This window comes from Taudactylus pleione, unplaced genomic scaffold (genome assembly GCF_031769625.1).
Source record: "Taudactylus pleione unplaced genomic scaffold, aTauple2 ptg000326l, whole genome shotgun sequence".
Classification (NCBI taxonomy): Eukaryota; Metazoa; Chordata; class Amphibia; order Anura; family Myobatrachidae; genus Taudactylus; species Taudactylus pleione.
The window spans coordinates 8,644,669-8,669,097 of NW_028284727.1; the positions used below are offsets into that span (position 1 = coordinate 8,644,669).

General features: G+C 41.1%; 1 protein-coding gene across 1 annotated transcript in view; it reads left to right on the top strand.

Moving 5' to 3' along the window:
• Positions 1-24,429, top strand: part of LOC148509478 (uncharacterized) — a 621,587-nt gene that overhangs the window by 339,035 nt on the left and 258,123 nt on the right. The window contains exon 30 of the mRNA XM_088443077.1: positions 9,403-9,432. Coding sequence (XP_088299203.1) covers positions 9,403-9,432 — 30 coding nt within the window. The remainder of the gene's footprint in view (positions 1-9,402; positions 9,433-24,429) is intronic.

Here is a 24,429-nt window from a genome sequence, read left to right on the forward strand (position 1 = left end):
GCAAGCGCTCAGGGGGAGGGAACGGGCTCAGCTCTGCAGCACAGGACCGGCGCTGGAAGCCTAGCGCTGGTCCTGTGTAAATATGTAGCGCTGACCGCACTCACTGTGGTCGGCGCTACACTGGCTAAGTAGGGCGGGCCGGACCGTGGCCGGAGGCGCCCCCCCGCACCGCTGGACCCACGGCACCCAGGGCACGCACCCCGCGCGCCGTGCCCTAGTTACGCCACTGATGCATGGTCTTCTGTATCCTGTATTAAAGACACCAAAACATCCATATTCAAACTGCTATTACTGCAATTTTTGTCTGGAGTGCCACACCTCCAGATCTGAATCAAATGAATGAATTCTCCCATAGGGATTTTCTGAGAGGGGGCGTACTGAGATTAAATTTGGCATGGACAAGCAGAACCATTGCTCGGTGCTACATGCCAAATTTCAGGGCAAAAAATTTACTAGAGTACAGAGTAGAGTTGAAAATGTCTTCCACTTTCTATTTGGTCAAGTTGTCACTTTTTTTAGGTATTTTTGGATGGCATAACTCAGGGTAGAGGACAATTTAAGATTTGGGGTTTGTATTGTTAGATAGATCTTTTTTCCAGTGTGGGGCCTTTTGGGATTAAGTTTTTTGAGAATGTTACCCTTTTTTACAATTAGCCAAAATATGTCCCATTTTATAGATAGGAATTTTCAATTTGTTGTGCATGTCAAGTATCAGCCTGCAGGGTGTGTATTCAGAGTGGCTTCACCTGAGAGCACAAATATGGCAGACTTTTCCCAGCATCCAATGTTAATTCTGTAAACTGGAGCGGAATTACATATGCTAGTATCATAGTGTGGGGCTAGGGGATGTTTTGGGGTTGGTCGGGGCACATTGTGACTGTTATTTGAGCCAAAGCTGGTTAGAAAAATATAAGGGAAACATGAGTAGGGGGTCCGCCATGTTTTTAGAACCAGCACCTAGGGGCTCCAAGAGGGGGGAGCGGCTACTAATTACCCAGGCCCAGGCTTGTTGGAGAGGGCCCGTCTGGGGTCCGTGTCTGATGCCATCACCCCTCCATCTGTCAGCAGCCACGCACATGGGCTGCAGTGGGGTCATGGTGATTGCTTGCTGCTGAGCAGCAGCAGCAGTCTCCTCTGCATGTGGGGGGAGCGATCACACTAATAATGCCCCCCTGTATTTGCATTGGGCTGAGGGGCTCACAGTGTCCCCCTCCCAGGAGCGCAGAGCAAGTATTTTTTTCCCAAGGGTGTGTGGCCATGCCTCCCATGATTAGCCCATGCACTCCATCAGTACCAGGGCCCATGGCAGCTCATGCCAACACCTGGTTCCACTAGTGGGGTGGGTAATACCACAGCCAGGAAACACACTTATAAGGGTCCCCCGGCGAAAGCAGTAACCTCCCAACTAATCAGCCCAGGGATTCCTGGGGAAGTAGGGACCATCCAAATAAAGGGTTTTCCCCTCTCCAGGTAGCCCCAGGCCAGGGCTGTAGCCCAGGGCTATCATCCGCACCCCTGGACATTGGGAGCATGGTTGATAGGTATAAAAAAATATATTAAAAGTAATATTGTATTTTACATTTGGACTCTAGGTCCTACCAGTCTTCCCCACTTGCAAGCACTTAGAGAAGCACAGATATCAGCATGCAGGGCATTAAGGGCCCACTGATACCTATAGTCCCCCTGTATGAGAAATATTAAACTAAAAACAGTACACACAGTAGAAATTACAACTTTATTACATACACTCACACTACATATTTACCTTGTCCCCGTCGCTGGTTGGTACCCTTGTCCAGTAGTCATCCAGGCTAAAGAGTTAAGATTGGTCCTCTTCTCCAGTAGCATCCCAGGTAAGTAAAATAAATGGAAAACTCAATCCACCGGAAATAGCAGCACTGTATGAACATACTATACATACAGTGATGCTTCTAAAAGTGATAGGACCCATGTGGGAATCACTCACTGACTGGCTGAGAGCAGCACGTGTAGCCAATTTAAAAAATGGTGGCAAAAGCTGTGATTGGCCAGCGTGAGGCAGAGGTATCAGTGTGATGGTGGAGGAGAAGCAAGTAAGAGTTCCTGAAGACCAAAGATGCCAGAAGCCCTAGGGATGTGACGGCCATGCAAAAGAGCTTACAGGCCTCCAAGTGAAGATGAATGCAAAGGACACCATCAGTGCTGCAAGCACTGGAGAGGTGGTGGCCATGCTTAAAAGTCCACCATCCCCCAGGTGAAGATGGAAGGAGAGGATGCTACCTGTGCCACAAGCCCTGGGGTGGTGGCGGCTAATGCAAAAGAGCTTAAAGGCTATCATTACCAGGTGAAATTGCAGTGTAATAAATGATTAAACATTCAGTGTTGTTTCTTTATTTTAATACTTCCTTTACAGGGAAACTACAAGTACCAGCAGGCCATTACTCCCTGGGAATGCCGGTACTTGTTGTTCCCCAAGGACCAGCATGCTGGGGCCGTCCTGCTGGGCATCTAGGCCCCTGTAAAGCACAAGGATTATTACTAATTTATTAAACATTTTAACCCCATGCCCACAAACATCGGGGGAATAGCCCCGGGCTTCAGCCCAGGCCTGAGGGTGTCCCCACTTCCCAAAAAAGCCCCAGCCTGGGCTGACTAGTTAGGGTGGTTAATGCAATACGTGTCCTCTGGCTGCTGAATTACCACCCTGCTAGTAAAAGCCTAATGCTGTTTGAAGGAAATACGGGGCAACCCTATGCATTTTTCCCCCATATTTCCTCAACCAGGACCAGCTCAAAAAAGTCTAGTGCTGGTTATGCTTGGGAGGAGGGGAGGTCTTTAGGTTCCAGAAGGCTCCTATTGCCTTGGCAGGCTGGTACTTGTGGTTCTCCAAGTACCAGCATGCCGGGGCTACCTTCCTGGGACCTGTAGTCCTCCTGTTAAGTATAATTTGTTTACTATTTTATCACACATATTAACCCCACACTCACCGCCTCCAGGGGGTGAGGGGAATTGCCCCAATATTTAGCCCAAGCCTGGGGTTAAGGCTTTAGCTGAGTTAGCCCTTGGCTGTGACATTACCCCCCTGCTAGCAAGAGCTCGGTGCTGGTTGAAGGAAATTCAGGGGACACTATCCATTTATTCCCTTTTTTTTCTCACCCAGAACTGTCTCAGAAGCCCGGTGCTGGTTGATTGAAATATGAGGGACCTCCATGCCATTTTATTCTCTCATTTCCTGAACCAGGACTGGCTCAAAAAAGCCTGGTGCTGGTTATGCTTGGGAGGGGCTACCCATGACATTATTTTTTCTTTCTCTTACAGGAGGACAACAGGTACCAACAAGTCCTTACTGCCAGGGCATGCTGGTACTTGTTGTTTCCCAAGTACCGGCATGCTGTATCCACCTTGTTGGGACCTGTAGTCCTCCTGTAAAGGAGAATATTATTACTATTTTATCACACATATTAACCCCACACCCACCGCCACTAGGGGTGTGGGGAATAGCCCCTGCCACCAAGGGTGTGGGGAATCGCCCTGGGCTTCAACTAAGTCCTGGGGTATCCACAGAAGAGAGTACCCCATTATTGGTAGTCCCCACTTCCCAATGAATCCTCAGGCCAGGGTGATTAGTGTGGATGGGTTAATGCTTTGGCCAGGGGACCCCGTGAAACATGTCCCCTGGCTGTGGCATTACTCCCCTGCTAGTAAGAGCCTGGTGCTGGTTGAAGAAAATACAGGGGAACCCTATGCATGTTTTCCTTGTATTTCTGAACCAGGCCCGGCTCAGGAGTCTGGTGCTAGTTCATTGAAATACGGGTGAACTCATGCCATTTTGCCTTATATTTCCTTAACCTGGACCGGGTCAAAAAAGCACAGTACTGGATATGCTTTGGAGGGGGGACCCCATGCCATTCTTTTCTCTTTCTTTTTCACTTTTCTTTTACTGGAGAACAACAGGTACCAGCAAGCCCTTACGGGCATGCTGGTATTTGTATATAATACAAGTTTTTAGTAGGCTGCGCACTGGAGTGGGTGTGTCTGTACCAGGTGTGCAGCTAGTAGGAGATACTCTCCAAATATCTAAGGATACAATAATAAAGAATTACAGTGCTCACTCCTTGCAGTTGTTTAATAGTAAGTGTGGTTCCCCAAGTATCAGAATGTTGGGGTCACATTGCTGGGTCTGTAGTTCCACTGTAAAGGACAAAAACAGATATCCAGAGGGTAACATGTGAGTGAAATGCAAAGGATATGGCTTGTCAAAGTGTGGGTTTTTAGAAGTGGAGATGTTGCCCATAGCGACCAATCAGATTCTAATTATCATTTATCTAGCACCTTATAGAAGATAATAGCTAGAATCTGATTGGTTGTTATGGGCAACATCTCCACTTCTAAAAACCCACACTTTAGTGAATATAACGCATTAACTCTAAAAAAAAACAATGAAACGCCATAGACAAAAAAAACCTTTTGGTTTCCCATTAAGTGATTTATGAAACAATATCACTGATTTTTTTCTTATTTCTAGAACTAATTATAAGAATTAATAATTATACCAAAAAAGTTGCTGTTACTGCATATCCATGAGTAGCTACAAAAATGCCTCTTTGTAAGTTCAATATATGTGTCTCCCAGCATTAACTAGGTGCAAAGATGGTCTAATCCCTGTTTGGCAGAGCCAAATTAATACCTTAAGGGCCCTAGGCAAGCTATTAGTTTAGGGCCCGGGGCTGGTCATGCTTCTAGCCAGCAAGGTACAGCAGCAGTCGGTTGTGTGGCCAGCTAGTCGGCTACGGACCTATATGCATATGAATCCCATTGTTGGCTAAGTGTCTTCCAAAAGAGCACAGCACATGCTTCTCTGACCCCCTATACTGAGCCAGTATGTCTGAGGCTAACCCCACCTACCCTACTTGTCGCTGGATCCCCTTCAAGGGCTGGGTTAAGGCTTTTGGGGGCCCAGGGCACTTAAGATGGGGGGAGATCTTAGGTATAAATAAGCATACTATTATCATTCAGAAGATTAAAAATTAGGTGGCAAATTTTAAAGAGATAGTGAATACTTTTTCACATTCTGCAGTGCTGTGGTGCTACATACAGTCTAATTTCTCTACCACAAGTACACAAAGACAAGGCTAATTTAGTCATATGCCAGAAAACTTACCATGTCATGAAACATTTAAGTATGCCCACTTATCCGCCCATATTCTACAATATGTATTCCCACATTCTCACACCCCATATTCTACAATGTGTATGCCCACCTTCTACTCCCATATTATACACTATGTACACCCACATTCTCCCACCCCATATTCTACAATATGTATACTCACATTTCCCCGCATATTCTACAATGTGTATGTGCACGTTCTCCCACCCATATTCTACAATGTGTATGCCCACCTTTTATTCCCATATTATACACTATGTACATCAACTTTCTCCCACCCCATATTCTACAATATTTATGCCCACATTCTCCCACCCCATATTCTGCAATGTGTATGCCCACGCTCCCACCCCCATATTCTACACTGTGTATACCATTTTTCTCACCTACTAATTCTACAATGTATATACCCACCTACTCCCCTCATATTCTACAATGAATGTGAATGCCCATTTTGTCCCCTTTAATTTTAATTTGCTTTAAGGCAAGTTCACTGTCATCGGTCCACGATGTAAGGAAAAATATTGCTATGGACAGGTACCAAGTGGTTACTTCCTTTTTCACTGTTCAGAGGCTGAGGGCAGACTCATTGTCATTGTGACATTGCCCACCCCCTTTCTTTCCTGCAGCCTGTACCTTGCCCAGTGTTGGTACACTGAGTCTGTGTAGGCTGTCACTGCATTTTAAATGGCTGGCGACAGGCACAACTCAGCACTGAGCTGCGCTGTTGCCAAGACCATGAAGTTGGTCTGCGGTTCAGTGATCTGATACCCTACCCCACACCTGGCTGGACCCCCCCTCCCCATTTGCAAGTTCAAATCCCTCACTTGTGGCTGAACATCCCCTTACCTGGCTTTTGGCTGGAAGCCCTGGTACTTGGTGGCAGAAGTGCCCCTTAGGTGCCAACAGGCACTAGGTGGCCATCTGTACTGTCTTATCCATAATCCGGTACTGCTGCTTTTGGTGTACTTGTACCTTGTGTAAGCATGTAAGCAAAAAGACCAAAATCATGTTGGTATTGCGTGATTTCTAACAATTTACTTAGAGGCTGTTTGGTGGGTTCCTTTGCAAGTATATTGTAATCTATGGTATGAGTTTGCTAACAGATTTAAATCGATATTTTACCCTAAAGACATATTAAGGAAAATAAGAAACAGTTTACGTGTGAAAGTGCATTAAGCACACACAGGCACATATTGTCTAAATACTGTATAAGACTAGTTAAACATTTTATTGATTTTGCATGTTTTTGTTGCAGAGCACGGACATAACTACTAATGGCTGTTGCTTATTTGCCATTTCTGTGCATTATACAGCAAAAAGCCTTTGTGTTAACCAATGCTGCCATTTTTGCTCACAAATAATCAGATGGTGGCAATTGGTATTACTGTCCAATTAATAAAATAACCAACATTTTAATAAATCTTTCCTTTACTATCACAAGTTGTTTATCTCTGTAGTTCTCACTGCAGTCTTTATTGCTGAAATAGTGCCTGGAGCAGTCATTAAAACAGAGAGGCCCTGGCACTGCAGCTGGCTCATATTACAGAACACTGCCTATATGAAGTGGCCACTATAGAACTGGTTGCCAGAGTCCATAGTACAAAAGGTCAAGCACCAGGAACTGTTTACTAGGTGTTAAGTGAGTGAGGAAGCGACATATAAGATTAAACATCCCTGAGGCTTTCAAAGGGTTGAGGACAAAGGCACTTGCATTTTGTGACCAACTCCCCAAATTTATGTCCTGATACAGTCTCTATCCCCATAATTGCTTATTTTTCAGGTTTGTAAAAGCTTGAAAGTACATTCTAAATATATTGATTTCATGTTTAATGCTGGCTGTACCGTTGCTGTCAGCAGCAACCTGAAGAGAAAATGCAGAAATAACAGTAACTTATTCAAATTGTTACTTAAGAACTTATCTTTTTAAGCTGTCTGCCTTTCAGATAATTTTTGTTCCATTTATTTTTTGACACATATTGCTCAGCAAACATTGAATGTTGTGCACAGTTCAAGAAATGTCCTAGAGAATATGTCATGGGGAGATAACCTGGCCATCTCTAAGTGACTCGGCAGTCAACGATTAAATGAGTATACGATTTGTATTGAGCTATATAACAACAGATAAAAAAAAAATGATTTTAACATGTGTTCAGCACAAATTGAACTCATGGAATTTTTCCACATTGATTTTCCACATTTTATGAGCTGAAACACATTTTATATTAAAGTATTTTGATGGAGAATTTTGAAATATAAAACATTCAATTTCATGTCTCATACCTGTTTCCACATGTACTCCAACATTTTGATGAGAACTAAGGTAATTTATTATATATCTTTTCCATTCCCAGAATCATATATAATAAAATGAGCAATTTATTCTGTAAAGTGAGGGGTTCAAGCAGAAATATGATGGAACGTGTTGTGAAAATCACGGTTTATACACAAGAACATGAATATACATAGTGTAATTATATAAAAAAAATATTTTAGGGGTAACTTTTATGTGTGTTGATAAAATAATGTCATAAACCCCATGCTAACAATTAGCTTTCACAATAAACTTCCGGAGCAATCCACTGGCATAGAATCATTTTTGGGAAATAGTATTTGTTGTAACTTGCTCTTTTATTTAATAGTGTGGAATATGGGCAGTAAGAGCCGTAACTAGACTTTTTGGTGCCCTGTGCCAGAGAGAGCATTGGCGCCCCCTCCCCATTTTTTAAATAGGGACATACAAAAGGCACCTGAAAAGGGCCATGGCTTCATGGGGAAGGGCCAAGGAAGAGATAGGGGCAGCCAGGAGATGCTGGGGATAAAAGAAGAGGAAGCTACAAGTGGAAATGATATTAACCAGGAAATTTGACAGGTCCAAACAGCGCCACCTGCCCTGTGGTGCCCTGTGCCACGGCACTGGTCGCACCCCACCCTAGTTACGGCCCTGCGGGCAGTAAATGTCATTATAGGAATCCCCTTGTCCTAATCTTTCCAGAATAGTATAATTTCCTTTAATAGAATGAAACAATTTACATTGTTTTTGTTCCCATTATGCACCCAAATTAACAAAACTGGTTCTTATAGCCATTTGTTGATTTATAATACAGGAGTCCACTCCTATCCAAGGGTCTGATTCAGTGGTGCACGCAGTGTCGATGTCGAATGAAAGTGGATTATATTTTTCAGTCTGCACAAGTGTCCGAGACACACTGCGCATACGTCCCAATGGTTACCTCCAAAAGTCGCACAATGAATTTGGACGCAGTGAGAGACCATTTTAGTGGGTGCTCCTGGGTGGTAACAGGGGGCTGGCTAGCCATATGCGTCAGTGTCACTGTCAGTGACAGCAGCTTTTGCCACATTTGCACTGATTTCAACAGCTAATGTTCAAACGGACATTCTGCACCTCCATAGGACTGGTGCAATATTTGATGGTGCGATCTTAATACGCGTACCAGTGAATAAGCGCTGCAACTGATGGGAGATCTCTGTACAAATCCCATTGGCTATGGCATTAGCGTAGAGATGCAGTTGCGCTGCAGTAAAAGATGCAGCTACAGTAGTGTAATGGTTAGCGTTACTGCCTCACAGCACTGAGGTCGTGGGTTTGATTCCCACCACAGCCCTAACTGTGTGGAGTTTGTATATTCTCCATGTGCTTGCGTGGGTTTCCTCTGGGTACTCAGGTTTCCTCCCACACTCCAAAAATATACAGGTAGGTTAATTGGCTCCAAAATATTAAATTAACCCTAGTGTGTATGTGTATGAGCATGTGATAGGGAACATAGATTGTAAGCTCCACTGGGGCAGGGACTGATGTGGGGCAGGGACTGATGTGAATGGCCAACTATTCTCTGTACAGCGCTGCAGAATATGTGTGCGCTATATAAATAACTGGTAATAAATAAAATAATAAAAAAATAAATAGTGTCCACCTCGGAATCAGGCCCAAAGTGTCATAACTTCATTTATATAAGCCTGAGGTGCAGAAAAGCTTATGATAAGTTAAAACACAACTGATGAATTTATAGATGTCAAATGATTTATAATGTAAATACTTCATAAAATATTTCAGCAATTATTTTCTCAACTTAAAATTATGCAATAAAACATTTGGGATACTATGATGCACACCAAATATATCACAATTTTAGAAAATGTTATAAAATAAACAAAAATTAAGTAAAATGGAATATAATAGCTGATTATGATTAACTGATAAATGATGCAACTTTATTGTTTTTACATTTTAGCTAAAGAAAAGAAGGAAGAAAAGAAAAAAGGTACATTAACTGCTTGTCTCACTCTGAAATCAGTACTTCACATAAAGTAATGGTTATATGTGTGTATATCTGTGTTTTATTTAGAAGATAGGACATAGCCAATCAGAGTCTTCAGAGCTACTGATTTTTTTAAGTCATTGCATTGCAAGGGCTCTTAGTAGTCATGGTTGGGACATCTGTTGCTCTTTTTAAAATATCAAATCAGACTACGTCAGATAGCAACAAGGGTACATGTAATTATAAATTTAGGAAAACCACTTTTTTTTTTACATTGGCAATTTTGTTTGTTACTGTACCTAAAATGGGACAATACTTAAAATGCTCTTCTGTATGCCTACACATTTTAATTATATAAAATTCTAAGGGCCATATTCAATTAGCGACGAAAACAGCCAAATTTTTGCCATTTTTTCACCTAAAAATTGTGCGTCTGTTTTTCTCCAAAGTACGCAACTTATGAAAAAAAAATGGTTATTTTATCATTAGGGGGGTGTCCAAAGGATTCTGAAAGAAATCCCCACATTTTTTGCCCCAAAAATAGTGATTTTTTTTTTCACCTGGTCTGGGATTTTGTCCAGTTTTTTTTCTCCATTTTCACCTGTTTGCCGTTTTTACCGTTTTTTGGGCGAAAACCGGTTATTTTCGCTGCTAACTGAATACGGGGAAAAACTATATTTTTTATTTTGATATGGGGAACTATAATTTATTTTTAAAAGTGGCAAAATGTATAATATATTGTTTATAGGGCACTTTAAAGAAAAAAATACAGACAAACAATGTATTTATTATATGGCCAGAATTAATTATGTTACCCTGGTATTCAGAGCCATAGAGATACCAAGAAGGGCCCATTCATTTTCATAATTGGGCCAGTTATCTCTAGAAAGGGGAACCTGCATATTTCTTTGGTCCCATCCCATCCTTCCCTACAGGACAAGACCTAATGCTAAATAGCCTGGGCCTTTCTGAAAAGGAGGAGGGGACAATTTTCCAATAGAAAATATATGGCTATAGGGTCAGAGATAGACGCAATGCTGACTTTAGGCAGTTGGCCAATGTTTTTTATACTTATAATTAGAGATGAGCGGGTTGGGATCTCAGAGATCCGAACCCACCCGAATTTCAGGGATCCGGGGCGATCTGAGCGATGCCTGCCCCGGGCCCCTGACCTGAGGCAAAACCTTGTGACCCCTCTGTCGAGTCGCGAGGTTTTGTTTTGAGCGGGCTTAACGCTGATTGGCTTAGAGAGCCGTCTGTCACGGCTCTCAGCCAATCAGCGTTAAGCCCATTGAAAACAGCACAATCAAGAAAAATAAGATGGCGCCCGCCATCACCCGCCGCCTGACACCGCTGGCACCCCCTGCTGCCGACACTGCCGGCACCCCCACTGGCAGCATCCTCCACTGCCGACACCACCACTGCCGACACTCCTGCACTGCTGCCCAACGTACTGATGGACAACGTCAGCGACCCCAACACTGCCGACACTGCCAACACTCCCACACTGAGGACACCACCAGCACCCATGCACTGCCGACACAGTCAGCAAACCTGCACTGAGGACACTGGTGGCACCCCTGCTCTCCCGACACCCTGCATTGAGAACACCCCTGCACTGCCGACAGTCAGCTAACCTGCAATGAGGACACCGCTGGCACCCCTGCACTGCCAACACAGTCAGCAAACCTGCAATGAGGACACCGCTGACACCCCTGAACTGCCGGCACAGCCAGAAAACCTGCACTAAGACACCGCTGGCACCCCCGCACTGCCGACACAGCCAGCAAACCTGTACTAAAGACACTGCTGGCACCCCCGCACTGCCGACACAGCCAGCAAACTTGCACTAAAGACACCGTTGGTCCACCGCACTGCTGACATCACCAGTACCCTTCACTGAGGACACTGCCAGCACCGCAGCACTGCCATTCCATGTACTGAGGACACCATCACCAACCCCACTCTGCTGACACTGCTGTCACAGTAAGTGCACTATTGGTGTATCCAACCCACACTGTATAACACACTGTATCCATGTTGGAAATTAGAAACTGAACTGCCACATGTTAGTGCCGCCCACTGTGTCACTTAGCTTAGTCAGCCAGCTAGCTGGATGCAACCTTTTGGCCTTAACTAGATGAAGCAAATAATATTGTGAGGTGGTCAAAATTGATTGGAAATTACTGGAAATAAATGTTATTGGGGTTAATTATACTGTAGAAACCAAAACAGGCCCATTTTATGTGATTTTAGCTATTTTTATATTTTGTTAAGAAAAAATCCAGATCCAAAACCAAAACACGAAAACAAAACATGGAGATGAGGTTTTGGCAAAACCAATCCAAATCCAAAATCAGGGTAGATTCAGATCCAAAATAAAAACCAAAACACGGGGGTCAGCGCATATCTCTCCTTATAATGCGCATGCATATGTTACACTGCAATGATCATGTGATGAAGTGTGCAGTGAGGATTTATTCACAAAGTAATTGACAGGTAGGGACTATGGGCTTCATTCAGAGGCGGCCGTACGGTCTATGACCGCACGGCCGCCTCGATGTTTTTCCAGTGCGCATGCGCACGAGGGAGCTGGCTCCTCTGTGCGCATGCGTGAGACCCGCTACGACCAACAGCGCTGGTCGTAGCGGGTCTCTTTCCAAAGGGGGCGAGCTGTCGATGTCGATTGACAGCTCGCCCCATTTGGAAGACGGGCCGGGGGGTTGGCAGCCCAAACGGAGGCATTCCCACTGGAACTCCTGCCGTTTGGGGGAGGCCCCACTGACATCAGAAGCTCTCCGGGGCTTACGACAAGTGAGACCCTACCCTAGCGGTCGTTAGAGCTGTGGGTGTAAACCCACAGCCTAACGACTGAAACAGAGGCGGGCGGTCAGGATGCAAGTGGCCGCCCAGTTTCCGAGCGACCGCTTGCATCCTCCGACCGCCTGTGAATGAGGGCCTATATGCAGGAAGTTACGGCTAAGTGGTGACTCTAGCAGAGGTGTTTTGCGACTGTTTTCAGTCTGTTTCTCAGCCTGTGACTGCTATCCCGTTCACAGTTGCTAAGATATTGGCATCTTAGATCCAACGGCCATTCTGAGTAACCATAGGGTTATTCAGAAGTTCAGTGATCGACCAATGATTGCATCCTCGTACAGATCTGAGACAACACAGGTGCGCATCTCAGTACAAGTCCCAGTGGCTGCAACATGTGCATATTTTCACACAGCTGCTACATAGAAACACATAGGCCTGTGCATCATTGCACCTGTCCTGCCAAGGTCAGGCACACATTTTATGAATCTTAAAAATATAGATAAAAGTGCAGATAAAATAGATATAGCAACCAATTTCAACAGCAAATAAACATCTAAAGGTAAAGTCCTTGTTTAGTTAGGGAGAGTAATATCCTCCTTAGCCATGCTTTTGGCAGTTGTTCCATGGATGGTTAATAATCTCAATCCCCAAATGAAAATAACAGTATCTTTTTGTTTCTCCTTAGCCAATACAATATATTTATAAAGGAGAGTGTCCATATTCAGCCATGGCTTAGATTCTGAGAAATTAATATTGGAAAACTCTATCCAACTTTCCTTTATTACAATAAAGTAACCTGGGAGTAAATTCGGCCCCAAGTGTAAAAGTTAATTTGCAAAAATGATCTAAGCCATGACTAAATATGGACACTCTCTCTTATAAATACATTGTAACAGCTTTTGTCTGCATTTTTATCTATATATTTAAGATTTATTAGATATAGTAATTAACAGCGCTTCATTTTCTATTCTATTAATTTACATTTCTTATTTGGTGGGTTAATTGTATTCCCTATACTGGGTTTGAAGCTGCAGTCAATATAATACACACATTTTGTGTAAATTATTTTATACATATTTTTGTGATACTCACTGTTATGATGCATACACACGTAGCGATATAAATGAGTGATTTGAACGATAACGTTATTGTTAACGTTATCGTTCAAATTGGTCATTTAAATGATCCCTACCAACTCACCATCTACCAGTGATGCGCAGCCATGTATGGACGATAGTGATATCATCCATCGCCCGTGCATGCCACTCAACTTGCTCAATATCGAGCAGGTTACTATAGGGTCCCGTGATTGTTGATCGCGGGTTGCTATAGTTGTCGGTGAGTTGGTGGTGTGCTGGATGTTCGATATCGATTATCCAGTACACCAGGGAGGGTGCAGGATGATCAGCCAACGATATTGCATTGCTGTATGCACCATTAGTTGTATTATAATTCGCATAGAGAGAGAGAGAGAGACACTTTCTCTTTTTTACTTTACACTCCAAAATGGCCTAGGCTTGTCCATCATCCCACAAAGTATTTTCTCAGAACAAATTTTTCTGCCGGAAATACAGTTTTATGACCTGAAGATTTGGCAGGAACCTAATGCTAGGTTTCATATATGGCTCTTATACTGTACAATGTGCACATGGTTGCTTATTAATCTGTCTTTACTTTCAAATCTAGTTTACTTTGACAAAACTGTGCAAATACTACTAACATTTAAGTAGCAATAGTGCCATCTAGTGATTGTTTTGTATATTACAATTTCCTTTTTATGCAAAACAGTATCAATCTTACTTATTTTATTAGGGCATTATTTTGTATGTTTTTTTTTGTGAATACAACATTATTTTTTAATTCTACTCTATGTATGCTGACACATCAGATGTTATAAGTTTTTTCACAGAAATATGTAGCTATAATATAACAAAAAATGTTAATAGTATTTTCTATAACTTACATTTTGGAATTGAAGATAAAGGAGTGAGTAAAAAAAAGGCTAGCCACAATGATACCACAAACACAATCTACAAAACATGAAATTTACATTTTATTTTTACAATAGTTATAGCAGATTATTCTGTACTTAAAATACTTAAAATACTACATGTCTTTATTTATTTCAATGTAATATTATGTATAATATCATGTAATGTTAGAATTTGCATAATGCTGGGTAACAGTCATTCAAGAAAGTGGAAATACACAATAGTTAAGTCACCTCCAAACTTTAGATATTCATAAATGAATGAAGTAGTGTTTTTTCCTTGTCATAAATGTAAAACTATTTGCAATCTATATAATTATGTGTAAGTTAATAGGTATTTAGTACAGATTTTAAAATGCTATGTTCTGTGCACAACAAATTTAAATTAATAAAGATAGGGTCATCTGCATGTTTTTGCATTGCATGTTGGTCGAGGAGTCATGGCAGGGTTGTCCACTGGAAAAGCCCATAGCCTAATGCTGGGACAATTACTCAGTCCCTCTCTAACAGAGTTTCAGTAAGTTTGGAGGTGATGTAAAGTAGACCAACTTGCGGGGTTCCCAGAAGGGTGTTTACCTCACTGTCCGGTTGTCGAGGCCTTAGCTGGATGTTATTCATGCAACACAATATTCCTCCTACTTGTGTGTGGAAGGAAGCATCTGAAAGGAAAGGATGAGGGATTAATACAGTTCCACCTATACCAGGGTGTGCTTCGGTTTACACAAAAAAAATAATACCCTACAGGTTTAAGTGGACTATATCACTGGCACTTTTGGCTTAATAACAAAATAGCATTGGTCATGTGCTCAGCATCACTGCTTAATGGTAAAATTGCAGGAAGGATTATAAGTAAGTGATGGTGGCCCAAGGCTGCCTACCATGCCCTGAGCTAGGCCAGGGGGTATAGCTCTTTTGCAGGCCGCTCTGGTTCTCAGCTTCAGCCTTAAATCTTGCAGCCTGTGGCCTCACGGTTAGGGATGACGTAAGTGTGCACTGATAATGATGATGACTATGAATTTAAGGGTTATGCTAGAGGCGGCCCGTTCCAGAGATGCATACACCTCTGTATGGAGGGAATATAGGCACTCTTTTTCAGTGCATGCAATGCGTTTGCAATTTTGTGTTTGTGTTTGCGTTTAACTCTGCATCAGTCCCACTACCTCCAGAATGTACAGTTTGTGCACACACTCAGCTGCAAATCGCAATAAATCAGATACATATATTGCACAGTGCTGTCAGATTTGTTAATGAATAGGCAACCAAATATGGTTTATTTTGAATTCACTTTTTACAGTTAGGCCAAGTTTTGTATATTGTATTTGATAAATAGCTGTGTACAGTACACAGTACTGCCATATCTGTCAACTTTTAATATAGTAAAACACACTGCCGCCCAAAACCACAATAATGAATGTTAGGATTATGGTTATCATTAGGTCTATGCTTATTGTTTAGTGTTAGCCTTAGTGACCCAAAGGGTTAGCATTAGGGTTACTGTTAAGGTTAAGTTTAGAGACTTTGATATTACAGAGACCAAAGAAGAGCTGCTCCAGATATGGATTCTGTGTGGGAATGGATGGATCTGCTCACACAGGGAGTGTGACCGGACCTAAGGGCTGCCCAGTGGAGTCAGTTCAAGGAGGACTGAGGCAGACAAGTGTGTGGTTATAGCCCAGGTGGGGTTATGAAAGCCAGTCAGGCTGCCTGTGGAGAGTTAAAGTGGGACTGTGGCAGCTATAGACCCCAGTGTGCCAAATCATGGTAGTGGGAGGCCAGGAGGCCGTGTCCAGACCTGTAGGTGGCAGGTCTGGACAAAATCTCTGACTGTGTTTTGTGAAGTTGTGGCAGCCAAGCCAAGCCAGGAGGCTAGTGTCTCAACCTATAAGGACTGAGACTGTATTATGTTTGCAGACTAGCTGCCCATTAATGAGAGGGGGCAAGAAGTGAGATATAGCCCTGCATGGTGTTAGGTCATTTATTATTTTGTCCCTATATGCTGACAGTAAAGCATAATTTGTTTAATTTAATTTGAAAGCTGCATGTGGACCCTTATTATGCATTTATTAAAGCTGCATGGGGACCCTTATTATGCATTTAGGTACTGTACCACTGACCCCACTAACAAGCTACTTTACCCTAGTTCATCAATAATATAATATACTGTGTATATATATATATATATATATATATATATATAGTGAACAGTGGACTTGATAACCAGCGCCAAACACTAAAATCAATATAATATAAGAATAACCTTATGTTCAATAAGGTATCTTGTGCATGATATTTTAAGTGTCAGTGCTAGAGAGATGTCTACAATCTGAAAATGCTGAGTAAGATATACAGTAATTGCCTTCAAGTGAGAAGCAAGCCAAGTATGTAAAGTGCATCAAGTGCCTGTGCAATAAAGTGTGCCCAAAATGAGGTTACTAGTGTCAAAGACCTTCTAATAAAATGTTTAATGTATCACATAAATCAGCTGATGTGGGTGCATGTAAACAGCCTATGCAAATTTAAAATTACTTTATAGTTCATCAATAACAACAACAATGCAAGAATTTGCAAAGTTAATAATACATTTATTTCATGTAAAGACAAAAACAAATCACAGCAAAATAACTTTAAAAATACTGGCAGCTTAATACTCAAAGCATTTTATAAAATATTTTCATAAAAAATGCAAAGATAAAAACAAAGTGCTGAGGGCCTGATTCAGAGCTGAACGCTCTGACCAGAGCGCTCGCTCTGAATCAGTGCCCTCCTACCTGAAAATGGAGCGGCCTCCTGGCCACTCGCAGAGCTGTGGGTGACCACCCACAGCATATGCGAGCGGCCAAAAAGATGGTCGCGATGGTCGGTAGGGTATCGCTGCCGCAATCCCAGGAGTGATTTTGGCTCTATCAGAGCCAAAATCACTCCCACTGACATCATTACTGATGTCAGTGGGGCCGGCTTCAGACGGTAGGCGTTCCCATGGGAACGCCTCCATCTGGCAGCCACGCCCCCGGCACGCCCACCAAAGGGGGCGTGTTGTCACTCACCATCGACAGCACGCCTAGCTTTTAGACTTCTTCAAAGAGATGTGGCTCCACTGGGGTTATCTGATACTTATATCCCACCAGCAGGGACAAACTGGTTGTAATTTGTGATGTCACTTCCTGTGGTTAGGAAATTGTTTAATCAAAACAATGCCCAGAGCTTGTGTAAAATGTGTATTTAGATAAAGAAAAAAATGTGTAATTAAATAAAAAAGTGTATTTAAATAAAAAAAAATATTTACAATAAATATAAATAAATAATGAAAAATATATAAAAAAATAAAGAAAGAAAGAAGTGCTATGGTAGTTAAACACACAAGCCTGCTATTAAAATCTCAGTTGCATAAAAATATTTGATACAACTGAAATTGTCCTAGAATGAATGGACTGTGGTAACTTCCACCCTCTCTGTGGGCGGTTGTGCGCGTCACTTCCACCATACTTTGTATGTTCATGTGCGTTACTTCCGACCATTGTCAGATGATTTCCGGCATGAGGTAACTTTCACCCTTTCCAAAAACATTTGTGCCCGTCACTTCCGCCTGGGACTACCAGTGTTCAGCTGTGCCCTCTGGGGGCTGCAGATCGTAGTATATGAAGTGGATGGCATGTAGATGAACTGTTTAAGTAATGGTATATAACATTATAACCAATCACAGACAGGGATGTGTCCTTCTTCCCCATTGTTCTTAGTCCATGTAATGGCATCTTTATCGTTGTCTAAAATCTGATTGAAATAAAAAGTAGCAATATATATTTTTGTTGGTTCTTATTTCTTTATGCATTCACATCTGGACTAATAGGTACGGTCTCATAATAGAGTATAGTATTTTATACATATAGGAACTATATAATATTAATATAAGTGAATATTGTTATGTTGTGTGTCTATTGGTGTAAAAGGAGAAAACTGCAGACATATAGCAAAATGTTAATCAGCATGCTTCATATGAATTGTAACAACCTCTTTTAGATATTATCTAGGTTACAGTGAGTAGTGAGAAATAAACAACTAATTGTTATGATATGCAACGTGATCCAAATCTCACTAATGCAAAGCACTTGAAGAAGCATCAATTCAAGGCCCACTAAAATATAGCACATCAACATGGGACCATATATAAAACTATATTCAAATATGATTTAATTAGTACAAATGTCAACACCACTTGTTATTCTGGATATATTGCAAGGCGTGGTAAGGAAATGTGATGTAACATTAGTTATAGATATAGTGCATTTCCTAGGTGAGCTCCTTTTCTGGACCTTCAGTTCAAAACTACTGGTGGATAAATTTGCCCCCTTACAAATAATTAATATTTTTTAAAGTCATGTTGAAAAATAGATAAGAATCAGTATATTGACGTCGTCTTCCGATAAATGGGTTGAAGGAACATGTGTTGATCTCTCTTGCATCTCCTTCTTATGGTCTCCAAATCTCAGGGTACTTTATAACATGTTAACCAATTGGGAATATCCCTTTCTTCAGATGTTTTCTTTTCTACTGGAAAGATGTGGATATATTTGATATTATGTCATTATACAATATTTCTTCGTACATCTGTTTTGCATGGATCTAGATGTTCGTATAGGTATGTGTATCTTTAGGCATGCAACTACAGTACCCAGTATTCCCAGGAGGTCTCCCATCAAAGTACTAACCGGGCCTAGCAAAGCTTAGCTTTGAAGATCTGACAAGGTTGGGAGTTTATTTGAGGGTATGACTGTAGATTTATTGTCAATACACATACTCCGGTCAATCAAAATATCGGGGACAGGGGAAATGGGAATAGTGGGTCACACAAAGACTCCTATATATGCAGGACTACCCTAATAACACTGAATATTTCTCTATAATTAGTATAGTGTCTCTATAAAGAATTATATAGAATTAAGTCCCTAGGGGATGAAAATATATATCATAATAATATCAAGTGATCATAAACTGTACATTTACTCTGCATCTGTTATTGAACCATACACAATATAAATACTATTTAGAATATGAATGTGAGACATTTGAGAACTGAGCACCAATAAGTATTTTTAACATTTGTTTCTATTATAATTTTTGTTTTTTATTTTGCTGTGTTTTAATATACCATTTGGGTGGTTATTAATATTAAGAATAAAGGTTTAGTTTTAGTCATTATGCTTGCAGGGCATTGTGCACTCATTTAATGAATCCTTCTTATTTTGTTTAATGCACATACTATGGTCAACCTGTCTGTCCCTCCCCATAGCTACTGGGATGAAGTTCATAGGAAAGGTGCTATTTCATAGCTGTCATTGAATCCTGATGGAGATATAGTTCTTAGTTTGAATATCCAGTACATCTCGCGCTGCGCTAATTTTTTCGGCAGGTCACCTTCTCTTTCTCCCATAGTTACTTGCTCAATCGCTTTGAATGTAAGTTCATACAGATCCAAGTTGTGATGCAACATAAAGTTTAGTGAAACAGAATGGCCCTCTACTTTATTCTTGATGTTTCTTATGTGCTCTTGTATTCTTAGCTGGAGAATTCTCTTAGTTTGTCTAACATATTTAGTACCGCAGGAGCATTCAAGTAAAGAGATAATGGATGTAGAGTTGCAATACATGTTCTGTTTTATTTTATATTCTTTAGTTCCCTCAGAGTTAGTGAATGTTCTTCTCTGTGGGTGTACATACCTACATAATGTATTTTGCATTTGCTGCATTTGTAGCAACCTAGACATCTTGATAATAGTCCACTTCCTAATTAATTAATTTTTCTGGTCATACTTGGTGACAAGATATCTTTCAGGCTCAAATTTTTTTATACACAATTGAAGGTTTTAGGGGAAGGATTTCTTTTAGCACAGGATCCATAAGGAGGTTATACCAATGTTTCATGAGAGTACTCCTTATCTTATTCTCATGACCATTGCAGGTGGTAATGAAAGGGATCAGTTCATTTCTTTGTTTGTTCTTGTCTTTATATTTCAACAGGGTAGCTCTCTCAGACTGTTTTGCTCTATTAACTGCTTTACACAACAAACTTTCCGGGTATTCTTTGGCCTTGAATCTTTGGGTATAGACCTGCATCTGTTCTTCACAAGTGTCATTAGTAATGCTGTTGAGTTATATTCTATGGAACTGGGAATATGGTATTTTGTCTTTCCATCTCTTTAGTTGACCATTCTTATAGTGCAGGAGGCTATTAGTGTCGAACTCCTTGAAGGAGTTTCTTTTGATAATTTTGTAACCCTTACCAATTAAAATTAGATACAGAAATTCCATGAAGGAGGTATTCAATTTAGACATGTATTTCAAGTTCAAATTGTTGGCAGCTATGTAAGTTAGTAATGACTTAAAAACATCTTCAGTTCCTTCCAATATTATTAAAATATTGTCTATATATCTTTTGTAAAAGATAATGTTACTTTTATATGGGTTATTGTTGTAAATTACATTTTCCTCCCAGAATCCCATAAACAAATTAGCGAAGCTGGGGGCAAATGTAGTCCCCTTTGCTGTACCACATATTTGGCAATAAATAGTATCTAAAAACTTAAAATAAATGTGGTTCTAAATAAAGACATTAAATCACATAAAACATCCTTACAGGGTGTGCTAATGGATGGGTACATTTTTAAAAATTCTTTACATGCATTAATTCCTTTTACATGTTCTTGTGTAGAGAGACTGTATGTTGATGGTTGCCCACATATATATATATATATATATATATATGAATCTCTCCATGTGATATTTTCCATGCTCTGCAGTACACTTGTATCCTTGAAATAAGATTGAAGCTCTATCACATTTTTATGTAAAAAAAATCCACATATTCTGACGTGTGTGCTGATAAAGAGTCAATCCGCGCAATAATGGGTCTTCCTAGTGGTTCTGTGGTTGATTTGTGGATTTGTGTCCTCAGTTCATCAATGCAATCCTCTAAAGGGTCATTCTCCAGTGTTATATACAAATCTGTGTCACCAATGAGTCTACTTTCTTCCTTAAGATATGACTGGTCCATGATCACTAGTCCCCCCCCCATAGTCTGCTTGTTTTATAATAATTTCATGATTTATTTACAAATTTTTTAGTGCTTCCTTTTCCCTATTCTTCAAATATTGTTCCCTGATGGGTTGTGGGTCTTCTTCACATAGGTCCTTTTTAACTAAATTGTAAAATATGTTTAGGTGACTTCCTTTAGATTCAAGTGGTTAAAACTTAGACTTGGGCTTGAGACCTGACTTAGAATCTCTTGTATTAAATTGCTCATAATGGCATTTCAGTGTTAGATATCTCACAAATGTATTAAGGTCGATGAAAGTTTGGAATTTATTCATGCTGTTTTTTGGAGCAAACTTGAGACCTTTGCTCAATAAGAACATTTCTGGTTGTGTCAAAATGTGCTTAGATAAGTTGAAAATACCTTTTTCCATAGGTTTATTGCAGGTTTCTTCTTTCGTAGCTTATCCCTCCTGCCGCCCCACTTTCCGTATCATCTCTTGCTCATCTTTTCATGGGAGATGCTATTCTTGTTGTTTCTTTGAAGAAGGTTTTTCTTGGATTGTGTACGAGGTGGTCTGTGCCTGGAGATAAATTTTGGTCTGTATCACTGTTGAAGTCTAATCTCTGGAGTGTAGAAAATATTTTCCTCGTATTTCTAAAACTGGGGGATTCTGTCTCTTCATGTTCATTGTGGAAGCTATATTTTTTCCTATAAGGTGTAGTTGGCACGGCTACAGACACTTGAGACTCCTGGGAAGAGTCAGGCTTACTAGGTAGTATGAACTGAGGTGGTTTTAGGAATGACCTTTTCATTAAATATCACTAGCACAAAATAAAAGTAAATAGAATTTATTCAAGAACCAAAACTGTAAGGCAAAGTTCCACATTAAATCTCAATAACACAAAGTTCATGACATGCACTAACAGGTGCTGGGGTATGCCCATGTGAGAAACAAAGTTCAAAGTACACACTGAACTTGTGTGAGGTGAAACCCAGTCAGACATGAAGCTAGGGCCTCAGGATAGAATGGAGGTCAATAACAGGGTTGAGCCCTGTATCGTGATGGAGGTCCAGAACTGGCTAAAGCCCTGAGACATAATGAAGATTCGGAACAGGGTTGAGCCTTGAGACGCGATGAGGGTCCGGAACTGGGTTGAGCCCAGAGACGTGATGAGTGTCCGGAACGGGGTTGAGGCCTGCAATGCGATGAAGGTCCGGAGCAGGGTTGAGCCCTGTGGCATAATGAAGGTCCAGAGCAGGGTTGAGCCATGCAGTAGGATGAAGGTCTGGAGCAGCGTTGAGCCCTGTGATGTGATGGGGTTCTGATGAGGATAGACTGTAACGGTGCAGTTGACAACTATAGAAGAAGTAACTCCAGTGTCCGTATGAGTCAATAATAACAAGTAAACCAAATAGTGTAGCATAGAATGGAAAAGCAATAATAGAGCAGGATAACAATGGAAAGACAATGGCAATGCTGAGCTCTGTAGTGCAGCTGATAACCTGTATCATAACTTGAACTGGAACACAAGCAGGAATGTAGCGAGGTCCACAGCATACACCAGGCACAGCAGGGATCTGACAGGAGTCCAAGGAAGACCTGAAAGTAACATTGCACAGACAATGAGGCATAGTTAGTAACAGACTTTATACTAGAGGTCTGTGATCCATAGGAAGTTCAGAACATGTGACCCAAATAGAATCATGCTTGGAATAATAAGCCCGGACCTTATGGCAGAGTGCGCCAGGCAGAACTTTGACCCAGGGAGCCTGTTCTGGGCCTTCCACTGGCTGGATTTGGACAAAATCACATAATTTGGACAAAATCTTTACAGAGTGGTTACACTGGATCCCTGAAGACCTACTAGGGGGTTGAAGTCCTGGCCAGATCTGCTGTTGGTGTATGTTGGGAAAAACTTTGACCCTAGCAGCCTGTTCTGGGCCTTCCACTGGATGGATTTGGATTTGGATGAAAACTTAAAAGTGGGGTGGCAATTGGTCTGGGATGCCTAGTGGAGTGGTTTAGTTCCCAGTCAGACCTCACAGCAGAGTGCCCCGGGCAGAACTTTGACCCATTGAGCCTGATCAAGGCTTTCTACTGGATGGATTTGGATGACATCACATAATAAAATTTAATAACTTGAAAATTTAAACCTGGGCAACACTGGGTACTTCAACTGGTATATATATATATATATATATATATATATATATAATGTCACATCCATTAGTACAGTGGACCATTTATTCACTTCAGCTTAGCAGACACTTCACAGCCAACATCAAGTCAGGTTTTCCACTCTGGCTTACAGACAGCATACACAATATCTGTGGACCATCCAGCTCCTGGCACACTAATCCTAACCAACACCCCTGGCCTACCGCCTGGTCAGCTTGGCCGGCATCAAGAGCACTGTGCTTTGCTTCCAGCAAAGCCTTAAACCCAGCTCACAGGTGGTGTGGATAGCTTGGTTGGGAATCCCAGCACACTTCAATACCTGGACTGGACCTGACAACCAGCCTACACCCAGGCAATCAAGTGGTAAGTATTGCCTCTGTCTTGTGGCTCTGTGGCCTTCCTGCCTATATATATATATATATCAGGAATAGAGCAACGCTCACTTATATATTCACATCCTTGCTGGGGTGCCACACTCAGGGTTTTTAATCCAAAAAGGAGCCATTACAAATAATTTGAGAAAAAGAGCGCACTCACCAGGCTTGTTTTCAAATAGTGAAAGGTATATTTAGCGTTTTTATTATTGCGTCAAACAGTCATGAATGGTCAATGTTTCGGTTTTTGCAGGGACCTTTCTCAAGACCAACAACCTGCACAGCAACCATGCATAATGGAAATCAGTAGTGAAACTATATAAAGTGATCAGTGGCAAAAAGGGAATTTTAAATAAAAATTTTCTAAAATTGTAAAAAAACTTTATGCACTATCTATTCTTTTAATCAATATTTCGCCCACTTGTTGAACACATTATTTTAAAGATGGAATTAATAAAGTTTGATTACATTTTAATTATCATTTGACAGGATACTAATTTAATATTGATCCTAAGTGCACCAAATTAAAAACTCTGCTTTTCTCTTTTTTTCTAAATAAATATGTATGTCTTATGTGATCTCAGCTGCAAATTCACACAGACCACAGCTGCAAA